The 12,931-nt window shown below is 47.3% G+C and overlaps 1 protein-coding gene across 12 annotated transcripts in view; it reads right to left on the bottom strand.

The window, feature by feature from the left end:
* Positions 1-12,931, bottom strand: part of BCL2L11 (BCL2 like 11) — a 110,921-nt gene that overhangs the window by 53,798 nt on the left and 44,192 nt on the right. For 7 of the 12 annotated variants that reach the window (XR_006792470.3, XR_010405549.1, XM_045884533.3 and 4 more), the window contains one exon: positions 6,692-11,097. The exons of the other annotated variants lie outside the window; for them this stretch is intronic. Coding sequence is in view for 5 of the 7 variants with exons in the window: in XM_045884533.3 (XP_045740489.2) it covers positions 10,999-11,097 (99 nt within the window). In the remaining 2 variants the exon portion in view is untranslated. Of the gene's footprint in view, positions 1-6,691; positions 11,098-12,931 lie in introns of those variants that run through there. 12 annotated transcript variants of the gene reach the window in all.

The raw sequence follows: 12,931 nt of genomic DNA, 5'->3' as shown, positions 1-12,931 counted from the left end.
ATAAGCCCATGGGGGCAGGGGGCTCAGCAGTCTGGTTCCGGCTGAGTCCTGAGCACTTGGAAAAAACTGGGCCTGGTACATAACGGATGTTCAATAAACATTTGGTGAATGAGGGATTTGGATTAAAGACAAGAAAATCTTTTCACCTATACTCACATGGGTTAGAGATTTTATAGAAAATGAATGATGAAGAAAGCTTTTGGAAATGTCAGCCAATGACCTAGGAAGCTTTGGTGACACGGCCCTCTTCTTCCAACGGTCCAGACGTCAAGATAATAGAATGGATTTACTTTTTAAGTGAATGTGCCAGATCGTCTACATCCAGGGTTTTCTGTGACAGACTTCTCAGCAGAAATAAGTGACACATAACGACATGAAGGTCATGGTTGAGTAACATGGGGAAGAGTTTGTGACCAAGCCACAGGCTGCCTAGAACCCACTCAAATAGCAAAGGGGGCTCCCTTTCCTGTTGGAAAGGCCTTGGGAGGCCCCGAACGACCTTGGAGGACCCCAGCCAGATCTCCAACCTCTCCTCAGGCCTCTGCAGAAAGAGCCCCCAGCCTGGGGCTTGCAGAGCGAGCAGACAGGTCAGGGGCGAGCCTGGGCCTCGGGCAGGCAGGACCGGACTGCTCGCGCTTACAACTGGACACGTTCTGCACCTTCACCAGGGAGTGGACTCCTCAGCTCTAGACACGTGTCTGTCAAGAGAGCTGTACACATGTCGCTGTATGTACTTGTGCCCCCATAAAATTTTTTTCAAAAGAGAAAAGAAAATTGGGGCAGCTTCGGCTCTCTGAAAGAGAAGCAGCTTTTGGAGATGGCCTGCCTGAGTCCCCAGGGAGCCCAGTCCTGACTGCTACAATGCAGATTTCATTGGAGAAAGGGGTAGATGACCTGAACCCCAAACTCTGCCCTGGCCTGGAGCCCAGGGGTGTGCACCAGGATAAGACAAGCAAAAGGAACATTTGTACCCAGCCGGGGCTCTGGGCTCAGACACAGTGCAGAGTCCCAGGGCTGCCTGGGGGATGAGGCAGCATATGGAAGGCTGGGGAGGCTCTGGGTTCAGAGCACCCTCCTAGCTCAGGTCTGGGAAGAAAGGTTCAAGGGCTAGATGAGAATGAAAGTGAGCACATTCTGTTCCTAACGGATGCACAACAGGCCCTCCCTGACTGACCTCACTCTACACTCCTAGGTGGGAGACCACGTTCACAGGGTCCATGACCCCTTTGCTCCATCACCCCAGACTGGGATGCCACCACTAACATGGCCTGACCTGTGGACAAATGCCTGGAGGCTGCCGTGCTGGAGTGAGTGGGGGCTGCAGGTGGACGGAAGGGACCACAGCTTCTGTCAGACTGAGGCCACACCTTACACAGACACGGGCAGCAGTCAGGAGGCTCAGAAAATACCCAGAACTCTTGGGACAACCCACATGTCCACAGGAGGCCATCAGACAAGGTCACGGAGAGTTGCAGGATGGGGGCCTCTATGGGGTGTGCCACTGGTAAAGCTGAAATGCCCTGGGGCCAGAGATGCAAGTGAGCCCTGGGGCCCACAGCACCCACCCCCTCCTGTCCCTACAAGGTGGTTTGGACCAGGCCACAGAGAGTCACAAGTTCCCAGAATGCCTGGAACTGTTTTCTGAGGCAAGGCAGCCTCACGGGCATCCCATCTAAGGCAGACCCCGCCTGGTCTCAGCCTCCTGCTGAGACCCTCCCGGGACCTGAAAGGAGGAAGGGGAGTAGTCCTATGTGGTCTGGCAGAGTCACTGCTGTGGCGATGAGCTCGGTGACCCTGGGCAAGTAGCTTAAATGCTTTGCGACTCAGTTTCCCTATCTGGACACTTGGGGTAATAAGGGCAGTTTCTTCAAAGGGCTATTTGAGATGATGAGATACTCTGAAGAGGACCTCACACATATGTGCCCAGTGGTTGGTTGTCACCATGGGTGTCATTACAGGGGGCTCTGGGGCCGGGTGGGAGGTGGGGGAGACACGGGTGGAGCCACACATCCCCCTGCATCACCTCTCCAAGCTCCCAAAACAGCTCGCTCCCTGGGAATTCACCACAGAATTTCATCGGGGCCTTTCTGCTTCCTGCCCATGAGACCTGGAGTAGCACAGCTCCCTAGCATGTCCTAGTCTTAAGCAATTTTTTTTTTTTTTTTTTTACTATTTTATTTATTTGACAGAGAGAGACACAGCGAGAGAGGGAACACAAGCAGGGGGAGTGGGAGAGGGAGAAGTAGACTCCCCGCTGAGCAGGGAGCCCGATGCGGGGCTCGATCCCAGGACCCTGGGATCATGACCTGAGCCGAAGGCAGACGCTTAACGACTGAGCCACCCAGGTGCCCCTAGTCTTAAGCATTTTTATAGTTTCATTTGCACCTGGGATATGGTAGGGTCTTACTACATACTTGGATTGAATGAATGAATGTTTTAGGAAAACCATTACTTAAATTACTAAGAGAGAAATGAGGTTGCATAAACTCTCTGATGTCCTTCTGGGCCAGAAAGTCAACAACAGAACATGACATCTTTAGGGTGTATTTTAAAGAGTAGCCGTCCAAGTTCGATCTTGTTTCGCTAGCAGATAGGGGTTTATTGTAGAGCTGATGCTCCCCAAATCTGCTTTAAGGAGACAAAGGGGAGCGGTTGTGATGATTTTCCCTTTTGGTAACACAGTTATTATATGGCAGAACATTCTAGAAACAAGGGCCTTCAACATTCTAATGTATCTTCTTGGTAATGACTTCTTCTAAGGACTCAGGGCTTGTCTCAGGAAAGGAGACCCCCATGGTAGAAATTAGGAAAGTTGGAGAATTTTTGCCTTGTCATTTTCCATCTTCTCACACATCCTATCTGGTCTTGCCCTAGTGGAGAATTTAAACAAGCAGCTTGTCACCTCTCACCTTCTGAATTTGTTTTCTTCAGAGAGAACTCCTTACCACCTTTTTATTCGGCTCCTTCCTGACAGGGAGGAATGAGTCAGCGCTTATGGCTGCCAGCAACGGAAAGCAACTCTGGTTAACTCAGCACACAGAGAACTTACTGGAGGGGTGGGCGCCAGGCCCACAGAACACACAGGAAGCTGGAAGACCAGGCACTGGCATGCTGGTGGCCGGGCAGCAGAGCACCACGGCCAGGGAATGCCAACATGCCCCCACAGCCTCAAGGACGCTGCCCTCCCAACAACCCCTCTTTTTGCCTCGCTTGCTCCAGATTCAAAGAATGTTGCATTGGCCAAGCTTAGGACATGGGTCTGCCCTCAGCAGTGCCAGGGGCAGGGAGAGAAAGGGAAATTGTGGTGGAGATAAGAAAGGGAGCATAAGGGGGTTGGACGCTGGATAATCCCCGTCTCTCCCATAAAGAAAAGCTGCCAAGAAATGTGCAGGATATATGGAAGAACAAGCAGGTGTACTGAAAGCATCTAACAGCAAGCCTCGTAGATGGATACAAGTACTACCCACCTTAAAAAACATCTTGGAAAAATGACAGTGCTCCCCTAAATGAATATGTAGTCACCATCATCCCAAACAAGATCCCCACAGAACTTTTCAAGCTTACACTGATTCTAAAATGCATATTTAAGACAACATGCCGAGTGTCCGGACGATATTGAAAAGTAAGGATAAGAAATTTAAAACACAAAACTGGAGTAATCAAAGGGTGGGATGGGGGAGTACGCAAAATGGGTGAAGGGGATGAAGAGGCACAAGCTTCCAGTTGTAAACTAGATAAAGCCATACAGACGAACAGTACAGCATAGGCAATATACTCGTGTTGTGGTGACTTTGTATGGTGACAGATGGTGGCCCCATGTAGTGAGCATCTTGTAATGTTTATAATTTCAAATCACTCTCGTTGCACACCTTAAACTAGTATTGTGTGAACTATACTTCAATTAAGAAAAACTATAGTAATCAGGATAATGCAGATTAAACAAGATCATCAATGGAAAAGAAAAGAACGGAGCAACAGAACCACCTATATGAGAATTGGTGGATGTCAAATAGCCATTTCAGGCTGGTGGAGAAAAGAGGAGTCTTAGCTGTCTTGGGGGGGGACGGGGTGGGGATAAAGTTAGATTCATACAGCATATCATTAAAGAAAATAAATCCAGAAGATTAAAAATAAAAAAAAACTGTAGAGTTATATGAATAAAATGTAATATTTTTGAAACTTTAGCAGAGGGAAGGTCTTTCAAGATATGAACTACAGAGGCCTAAGTAGGATGAAATCTGACTTCTAAAGTGGTAACAACTACATCAAGTGCATCTCAGGAAGTAAAAAAACACGCGATGGAATAAAACATATGTTCACAAAAAGATGTGAAGAAGGATATTCACAGCAGCTTTATTCCTCCTAGCCCCAAACCTGGTAAGAGCTCAGGTGTTCAAGAACAAGGCAACAGACCACATGTCATCTGTTCATACAGTAGAATAATACCTGACTTAATAAAAAGGAAGTTACTGATTATAACTTGTGTCTCAAAAACATTAAGCTGAGCAAAAAAGAAACCAGACACAAAAAAAACACATATCTGCCTGATTCTATTCAAACTACCAACAAAAACTAATTTACGGTGGGAAAAAAATCAGAACCGAGGTCACCTCTGGGGGTGGGATGGGAGGGATTGCCTGGGAAGGAGCATGAGAGAATTTTCTAGGATGATGGCAATGTTCCTCACCTTGATAGGGGTTTGAGTGACAGCTTTATCCTTGGTCAAAATATAGCAAATGCACACTTAACATTTGTGTTTTATTGTGTGTACATTTTATCTCAAAAAAGAGAAAATTCATTAAAAAAAAGAACCAACCCCAAATAATATGTGTGCTGAAGTATTTAGGGATGAGTACGAGGACTATGGTTCACTCTGGAATGCACTGAAAAGTAAGATGGATTAGTGGATGTATGTGTGACGTTAAAAGAAGTATATAGCAAATTGCACAAGGTAGAATCTAGGGGGTGGGTGTACTGGGTTCTCTGTACAATTCTTTCAACTTATCTGTGTGTTTAAAAATATTGATACTACAGGGCGCCTGGGTGGCTCAGTTGGTTAAGCGACTGCCTTTGGCTCAGGTCATGATCCTGGAGTCCCGGGATCGAGTCCCGCATCGGGCTCCCTGCTCAGCGGGGAGTCTGCTTCTCCCTCTGACCCTCCTCCCTCTCTTGCTCTCTCTCTCTCATTCTCTCAAATAAATAAATAAAATCTTTAGAAAAAAAAATATTGATACTACAGTGTTAGGGGAAAATAGGAACAGACTAAAAGTAAAGATATTTCCGACATGTTAAGAGATATTTTACTCGTGCTTTATAGAGCTCATCATCAACAGAAAAAATGAAAAACCCCCTTGACTGTAAGCAAAGACCTTGATAAAAAAGGCACATGCCAACAATATCTGAAAAGATCATCCTATTTGTCAATAGAAAAATCTGAATTCGACTAACAATACTACTCCTCCCCCCTCCAGGCTGATACCAACGTGAGAACACTTGGTGGAGAGCGTTCTCACCTGCTGCTGGTGGCTGTGAGTGCAGCCAGGTTGGTGACATCTCCCAACTCTGCTGAAGGGGATACCCCATCTCCCGGTACCACCACCACCACGCAACCCTCCCGCTTGCTGGCGAGGAGCGGCCAGGCAGCCCTGAAGACCCAGAAATGCCAGAAGTGGGACGCCAGGCAGCAAGCAGCCTATCTGTGCACTTGATGCAGAGGTCAGAATGAAGTGGTCACAATGGGAAGATCTAAGACCTACTGCTAAGTCAGAATCACATGCGAATTACGGCATTTGTAGAAAAAGCAAAACCAACGTAATGTAAACAAACACACAGAGCAACGGAAAGGATCTGGAAAAATTCGAACTCTTGTGTTGGTGAGGAGCCAAACAAGCTGGGTTTGAAATAAATGCGATCTGAAATAAATGTAGACACATACATATCTATAGTGATGAGACCGTATTTGTGTAGTGCTCGCCTCATTAAAATGAAAAACATGAACAGATCACCAGTTTAAAACAAAGCTCGGCCCGTCTCACGTTCCCAGCATTTATTTCAGAGCAGAACTGATCAATTATATAATTACTTGTTTTGGATTTTATAGCCTAGACCCCGCAAACCAAGCTTTCATTTCTCTGTCAACCCTTAGACCATTCCCCCCCCGCCCCCCCCGCCCCCCCCCCCTCCCCCAGGCAGCACAGCATCCCCAACACTCAGGGAGCCCTTACCAGGCAGCTGGATCTGTTCACACACAGGGCTCCAGACACTTGTTGGCGATCCACTTGGCCCTGCGGATAAGTCCTTTCTACCACAGTCAAACCAGACTCCCCATCTTTTGTGTTTCGTTCCTTCAACTAGGAGACAGCATGGGATGGCAGGGACTCTGCCCCATCATGAATCAATACAGAGCTGGCTCCAGTACCCCCCGCCCCCCACCTCCCAAGTGCTGAGTCATATCGGACTATGTGGGCAGAAAACTGCAGAAGGTCCTGCCAGCCACTTCAAAACTTTTAAGAGTGGTTTGCTTTTAAGTATGCTACACAGAGTCGTCTTCAAGCGAGAACTCCTAAAATCTACACGTAGGTAATGCGTCCTGTGACTGATAAAGGGCAGAGGTGTGGGTGTGTATATGTTCATATCTAACCAGCTGTTTCTCTACCACCGCTCTGTGAAACAAATCAAACAGCTCACCAAAACTAGTTGAAAGTTTTATTTATATAAACTTCATTAAGAACATAAAAGATTAAGTTTCTTAAAAAAAAAAATCTGCAGTTATTTACAGCAGTATTGCACAAGTAAAGTGGCAATTACCCTGTCAAAATTCATCAGTGCAAAACACAAGTAAGCCAGGGAAATCGCAATACAAATGCTACATACGCTGGGTCCTAGGAAACAAGTTAGTGACGGTCCGTATACAGACAGATCAGTGCTATTTATAAATGTGTACCTGATGAGTTCTGATACAGTAACTAGTGGTCACAGAACCTGCACATACAACTTCGGAGAGCTTCTAAAGTCTGATTCCCAAATAAAAGTAGTCAAGTTACCTAGCTGGGAGCTTGAGGATGCTTCTTGAATACAATGCCGTTGGGAGCAGGAGTCCCCTCTGCTGGTTTAGCGTCACGTGTGGACCCATCCCTGCACCCACGTGAGTGGGGAGTGGACCACACAGGCACCAGGCTAAATCAGCAGGGATGCTAGAACCATCTACTGACACGGGGCCACTAGGAGGTCTCTCTGAAGCTTCCGCGAGCTTTCACATCTTAACATCTAGTCGAGTGGGACCCCCAACCTCTCCTGAAGCCAACAGAGAAGCAGAAGGAAGACAACCTGAAGCAGGCTGATCAAAGGTAGGGACCAAACGGCTCAGGGCTGGGGGTGGGGGTCTGTACAATTAGCTCCTGAAGACCATTAAGTCCACACCTCAAAGCACAGGACACAGCGGGTGGGGGATAATTTAACTACTCACCAGTTGCCAAAAAGTGGCATGAGGTGGTGTTCCTGACGTCCCTCTCAAGGCAGGAGCAACCTGGCTTACCTGTCCCTTCCTCCTGCCCTGACCAACTCCTGGCAGCATCCCCAAAAAGGGGCCCGTTTTTATTTCTCTGAACACTGAATTGTCAGGGATACATTTTCAATGGAAAAATCTGTCCCAACTGCCAATAATACATTAAAATAAAATAAAATTAAAAAAGATATGGCCTGGCCTTCATAGAATTTGCTTCCACGAGAAGCTGGCTCTTTCGGAATAGAAAAGTCACCAGCTATTTCTTGTAGAATTTTGTGGCCGGCCATTTATGGTCTCTCACTGATGGCTCAACACCGACTTCATCATCAGGATAGCAAACCCCAAGAACTTAAACCCACGTGACCAGAACTACTAGGAACCAAAGCTGGAGGGCCAGCCTAGGGAAGAGCGTGGGGCTCATAGTCACCACCTCAGAGTTAAAGCAATGAATGGTACAGCAGGGGGCGGGGAGCAGGGAGGTCAACACTTTTCAGAACATAAGACATTAAATAAGCAGGAAATAAATATACAATATTTCTACAAGTTACAGCATTATGAAACAGTAGGACACATTACACAGAAAAAGAATCTACAATATGTACAATCCTCAATTCTGAAAAAGTTTAGTAAAAACAGTGATCTTTACTCATTTATGCTGTACAAAATTTTACAAGAAAGGTAAAGGAAACACAATTGCACACAGACATTTGGCTCAGTTGGTAAGTAAAATGTGACCTCCTAATCTAATAAATAGTCAAAATATATACAATATCAAGACGGGGAAACAGGAGAAAGTTATTCTCTATGGTGTACACTCTTTTTAATCAGAGGGAAGTTTTGCCTGGTTCCTCCGCAACCCCGAGAGCAGTTCTTGGCAAACTCACTTCTGGGCAGGAGTACAGGTAACTGGAAGAATTACTCATGGGATTCTTTTGCATGTGTTTATTGCATTTCTGTGATAAGTCACAGGACACTTTCTACAAACCTCATGGGAGAAGAGGTGGTCAAGGCACAAAACCCGCATTCAGTTTCCAAAAAGGGATCTAGTCTTTTTTTTTTTTTTTCTACAAAAAGTAAAAGAAATACACACTAAAAAGTCAAGGTCTACCACAGTAGGCATACCTTCCGCAGGGAGGCATCATGATAAACAGATACGTACAGTACAGAGACATCCAGTCATCTCTCTTCAGTCCTGGTGCAACATCCTGCTCCTTAATACTACAAATTCATAGAATCTCTAATTTCCTCACAAGCTGCTTCCGCGGCCAGCCTGGACACCAGGCGGCCACTGAGCCAGAGGTATGCCAGCACACAGCCCTCGGGCACCGCTCCCAGGGAGCTGCAGTATTGAAGAAACAGAGTAAAGTGCTCCAGTCAGAGAGACTGGCACTGAGTACAGAGATCCTGGGAGGGGAGAGGCACCCAGAACCAAATACGTCTTTGGTGTGTGTGTCCAGCAGGTCCACCACCGCCTTACAACCGTGTGGACGTCATGACCCTACCAAGGGGTTCGAGACATGTCGGGAACACAAGCTGACACTCAACGTAGCTTTAAAAATATTCAAGACCCCAACAAGATTGTGGGGGAAAAGAAAATCCTAAGAAAGGAAGAATATTTGGAATCAAATCTCTCTACCTAAAGGAAAATGCGTATATGCCGTAGATATATATATGTATATATATATATTTATATAGAATTATCAAGATACAAATGAATGGATTTCCTCACTTAATTTAATCACATGGAAACACTGGTCCTCTGTGGGCCCAAAGCAAAACAAGAGTTGTTGGCACTGCTGACTCGTTTGAAAAATCAGGTTTATCTTTTAAAAAGCTATTTAATGATCTGAGGTTTCAAAATCTGGAAGAGTTACAGGCTTCACGAAATGATCTCTACTGCTCCTCTTTCACTGCTTCCTGATCTCTCTTGGGTCCCCCCAAATTGTTTAACTGCCTTTGAAATGTCAGACCAACTCATGGGCCCTCCATTTGCTGCACCCCTCCCAGGCAGGTGTGGAGAAAGAAAAGAGCGCGCCCAACAGAGGTGGATGCACCAAGGGTGGTTCAACACCACCCACGTGTCCCGAGAATAAGGGAATAAGAAAGACCTCTGTCCGAAGGCTGAGCGGCCACTTCAGATTCGGGCTCCAATGCAGTATTTTTACGGCACGGCGGAAGGCAGAATTAAGCCTTCCTTTCAAAGTGGATTTGGGGGGGTGGGAACCAAGTGTCAGGCATCAAAGGCCAGGTGAACCTGGAGTTGGATGAAAAACCTGAATGCCCAGGAAACCGCCGCCTAAAGCCCCGCCCACAGCTCGTGCCAATTCCCACGAGGGCTGGAGCTCTGACACCTGCAGCCCAAAGGGCTCAGCTGTGAGGGGGCCAGTTCCCCACCTGCGGCGCCTGCTGACAGTGCACCTGTGACCACGGGGGAGTCTGCAACCAGAGAAGCCCACAGCGCCGAGGGGCACAGTACCTGTCTGTGCTGTGACTGGTAGTCCTTCTTCAGAACACTTGTAAATGACAAGCCCATCAAAACCAGTGAAAACCAAAACCACGCAGGTCCCAGGGAGGAAGCTACTGGCAGACAAGACCAAATGGACCGCAGATGCCACAGGCAGATCCTGACTCATGTTCTGACCCAATTCCCTTTCATGAGAATACACTGGACCAAATCTGTGCATCGGCCTCCAGACAGACCAGAGGAGCATCACAAAAGGAGAAAAGGAAAAATACAAGAAAAGAGTTTTAAAATTTTGCCACAGATGCAACTGAATTTAAGGAGGTAAGTAAGTATTTACAAAACGGGAGTGGCATATCAATACAGGCTGACGACAGACCTTCTGCCCCTTTAATCAGTTTCGTTTCATAAGAACTTTTTTGGTATTAATAACGATTTAAAAAAAAGCATGTCAAAGAGCCAATAGCAGGGAAGGGAGGGGGCTATCTCATACCTCTCCCGTTTAAAAATTCTGTACAGTAATCTAAAAATAAACTAAGGCAGCTTTATCAATTAGCTGGCTCAGTTTCCACTGCAGAGTCTATATAATCCTCTGAGAGTAGGCAACAGGTTCTTAAAATTTTAGTACAAAAGTCATTCATGAGTTGGTTAAAAAGTTTCCATTTCCTTTTTGAAAAACCTGTTCTTATTAAAGAAGGTGGAAGAAAACCCACACCACGTGTAAACACCATTCTTACATAAAATCCTGCTCCAAAGAACCATGATTTGTACTTTTTTTTTAAAAAAAGAATCCTCCCTCATTTACATTCACAACAAACTTCCATTGGAAATTCTGCCATGTGGCGAACAGAAAGGTCAAGTCCACGTGCAGTGCGGTGTCCTCGGGAACGCGACGGCCGGCCTCCCCGCACGCCCTCTCAGGGAAAGAACCGCGGGCTGCATGGCAATGGCACCTCTCACACCGTGGTGCTGGGGCTTGTTGGTTTTAACAAGCGAATGTCTGCACCCATCTGGCTCCGCAAGGAACCCGTCGTCACTGCAATCTCCACACCAGGCGGATGATGTAACGTAACAGTCGTAAGATAATCATTTGGGGGTGGGCTTCGGCTGCTTGGTAATTATTCAAAAAGACCTGAAACAACAATAGGAAAGCTTCTTAGTTTCTCAGCCCTCGTGTTATTTTTGGGTGGGGGACGCCTATATTTAAGGGAACCACCAATCCCATTTTCACAGCTACGAAGGCACCCCTTTACAAGCGCTGCACCTTCCGAGCATGGGTCCTTCCCCCGAGACTGCGAGGCCGAAGTCCTTCCTACCTTCCCCACAGAGGGAGACGTCGCCACATAAGGAGCAGCATGCTAAATGATCTGCTTCTTTACAGAAACCAAAAGGATGCTTGGAACCGCAAAGACAATCCCTGAATCTCAGTTTGCCCCTCTAAAAAACACATGTATTCTTTCTATGGGCCATGGCATCATTGGCCAGAACCGCCTCGATCAGGGGATGCTTCAGCCTGTGTGCAGGTGTGGAGGAAAGCCATCCCCCAAGTCACTGGAGTCGGCGTCCCGTGGGAAGACGTAGGGGTAGAGGGGACACAAGAGAGAGATGTGAAGGAACTGTCTCACAACCCAGGTTATTAACATTCAAATACGTGACTCCCCCGAGGGTGAATTTCTGATAGCTGTAGTTTACTTGAGAAACCAGTGATTTGGGGTAATTTGTCCTAAGAAGCTAAATCCAGTGGTGCACGGATGCACCACCGCGCCTCTGGCTGCTGGTGGGTGGATCCACTATATAGACACCGGTGGCTCAGCACTGAGTCCATGGCCACACACACAGGCGGGGTCAACCCCCACCCTCCCACCCCATGTGGGGAGCAAAGAACAGTGAAAAATTTCTAAAAAGGCCTCTTTGCTAGTGACCACCATGTTCATGACAAGAGGAGAAACTGTTCAAAAGGCAGTTGCTAGATTAAAGGTGTCCGAGGTCCTCAGGTCTTCCGGAGGGCCCACCTGTGAGTTCTCATCCATTCTGCAGGTGAGTGCGGTGTGTAAATCAGAGCAGCCAAAGGCGGCAAAGGAGCACACCTGCCTCTACGCCAGGAGCTACAACCCATCTCACGGTTCCGGTCTGCAACCTACCCTCGTTAAGGTTGTTTCCTTAATGAGTCATCTACGCCCGAGACCAGTGTTCCGCTGTTCGGGGCTCTCCATGAAGCCCCTTCTCAATCGGGCAGGTGAGGCTTCCAACACAGCCTGGTGGAACCACGGGCCACGAGTGCGGCTGGGAACCGGCGTCCCCCATCACACACAAACACTGCACGCAGACACCAGCTGCGAGCGGAGCCCCTGCCTGTGACTGTTTACACGAGCTCGCAAGGACTTGTCTGACAGGACGGGATTGTGATAAGGCCCGGGCGTTTCCCGTTCTCCTTCCATAACCAGACTGGAGGAAATCGGCTTTCTGTAAGCGATTCCTGTAGAGGCGCTCCGTAACCACAGTCTGTGATTTTTATCTGTTTTACACACAAGATTGCTTTGTTTTGATTTAACTTTCAAAATTACTTTGCTTTTTCTGTGTGAGAATAATTTAGGGGAAGGTTAATTTTAGTTGAGACTAATATTAATAGGTTGAAAGAGGCTTATTCAAAATAAAACCACGACTTACTAAAATGAAGAAAGCGCACGCGGGGCTAAGCAATCACTTCAAGGTGGGAAATCTCATGTCAGCCAGGTGTCACTACCAGCCTCAGTACGACCAGAGAATGCGGTCAAAGTGACACCAGTAAGGGGACAGGGTCACGTTAGGGACAAGTCCCAACTGCTTCCAGACCTGGCAGCGTCTGAGAGGAGACATCTCCCCCCAACCCTTTGCGGACATTGGGTGGACGGCGGTAGCTGGGACGCTGAAGAGTCTCATCACGAGACTAGTCTTTCCAAGTCTTTTAGGGTTCTGCCTGGATCCCA

This window comes from Mirounga angustirostris, unplaced genomic scaffold (genome assembly GCF_029215605.1).
Source record: "Mirounga angustirostris isolate CCGP_5_RB_7025 unplaced genomic scaffold, mMirAng1.0.hap1 SCAF_10, whole genome shotgun sequence".
NCBI classification, from domain to species: Eukaryota; Metazoa; Chordata; class Mammalia; order Carnivora; family Phocidae; genus Mirounga; species Mirounga angustirostris.
This window is presented reverse-complemented; position numbering and strand designations above follow the sequence as displayed.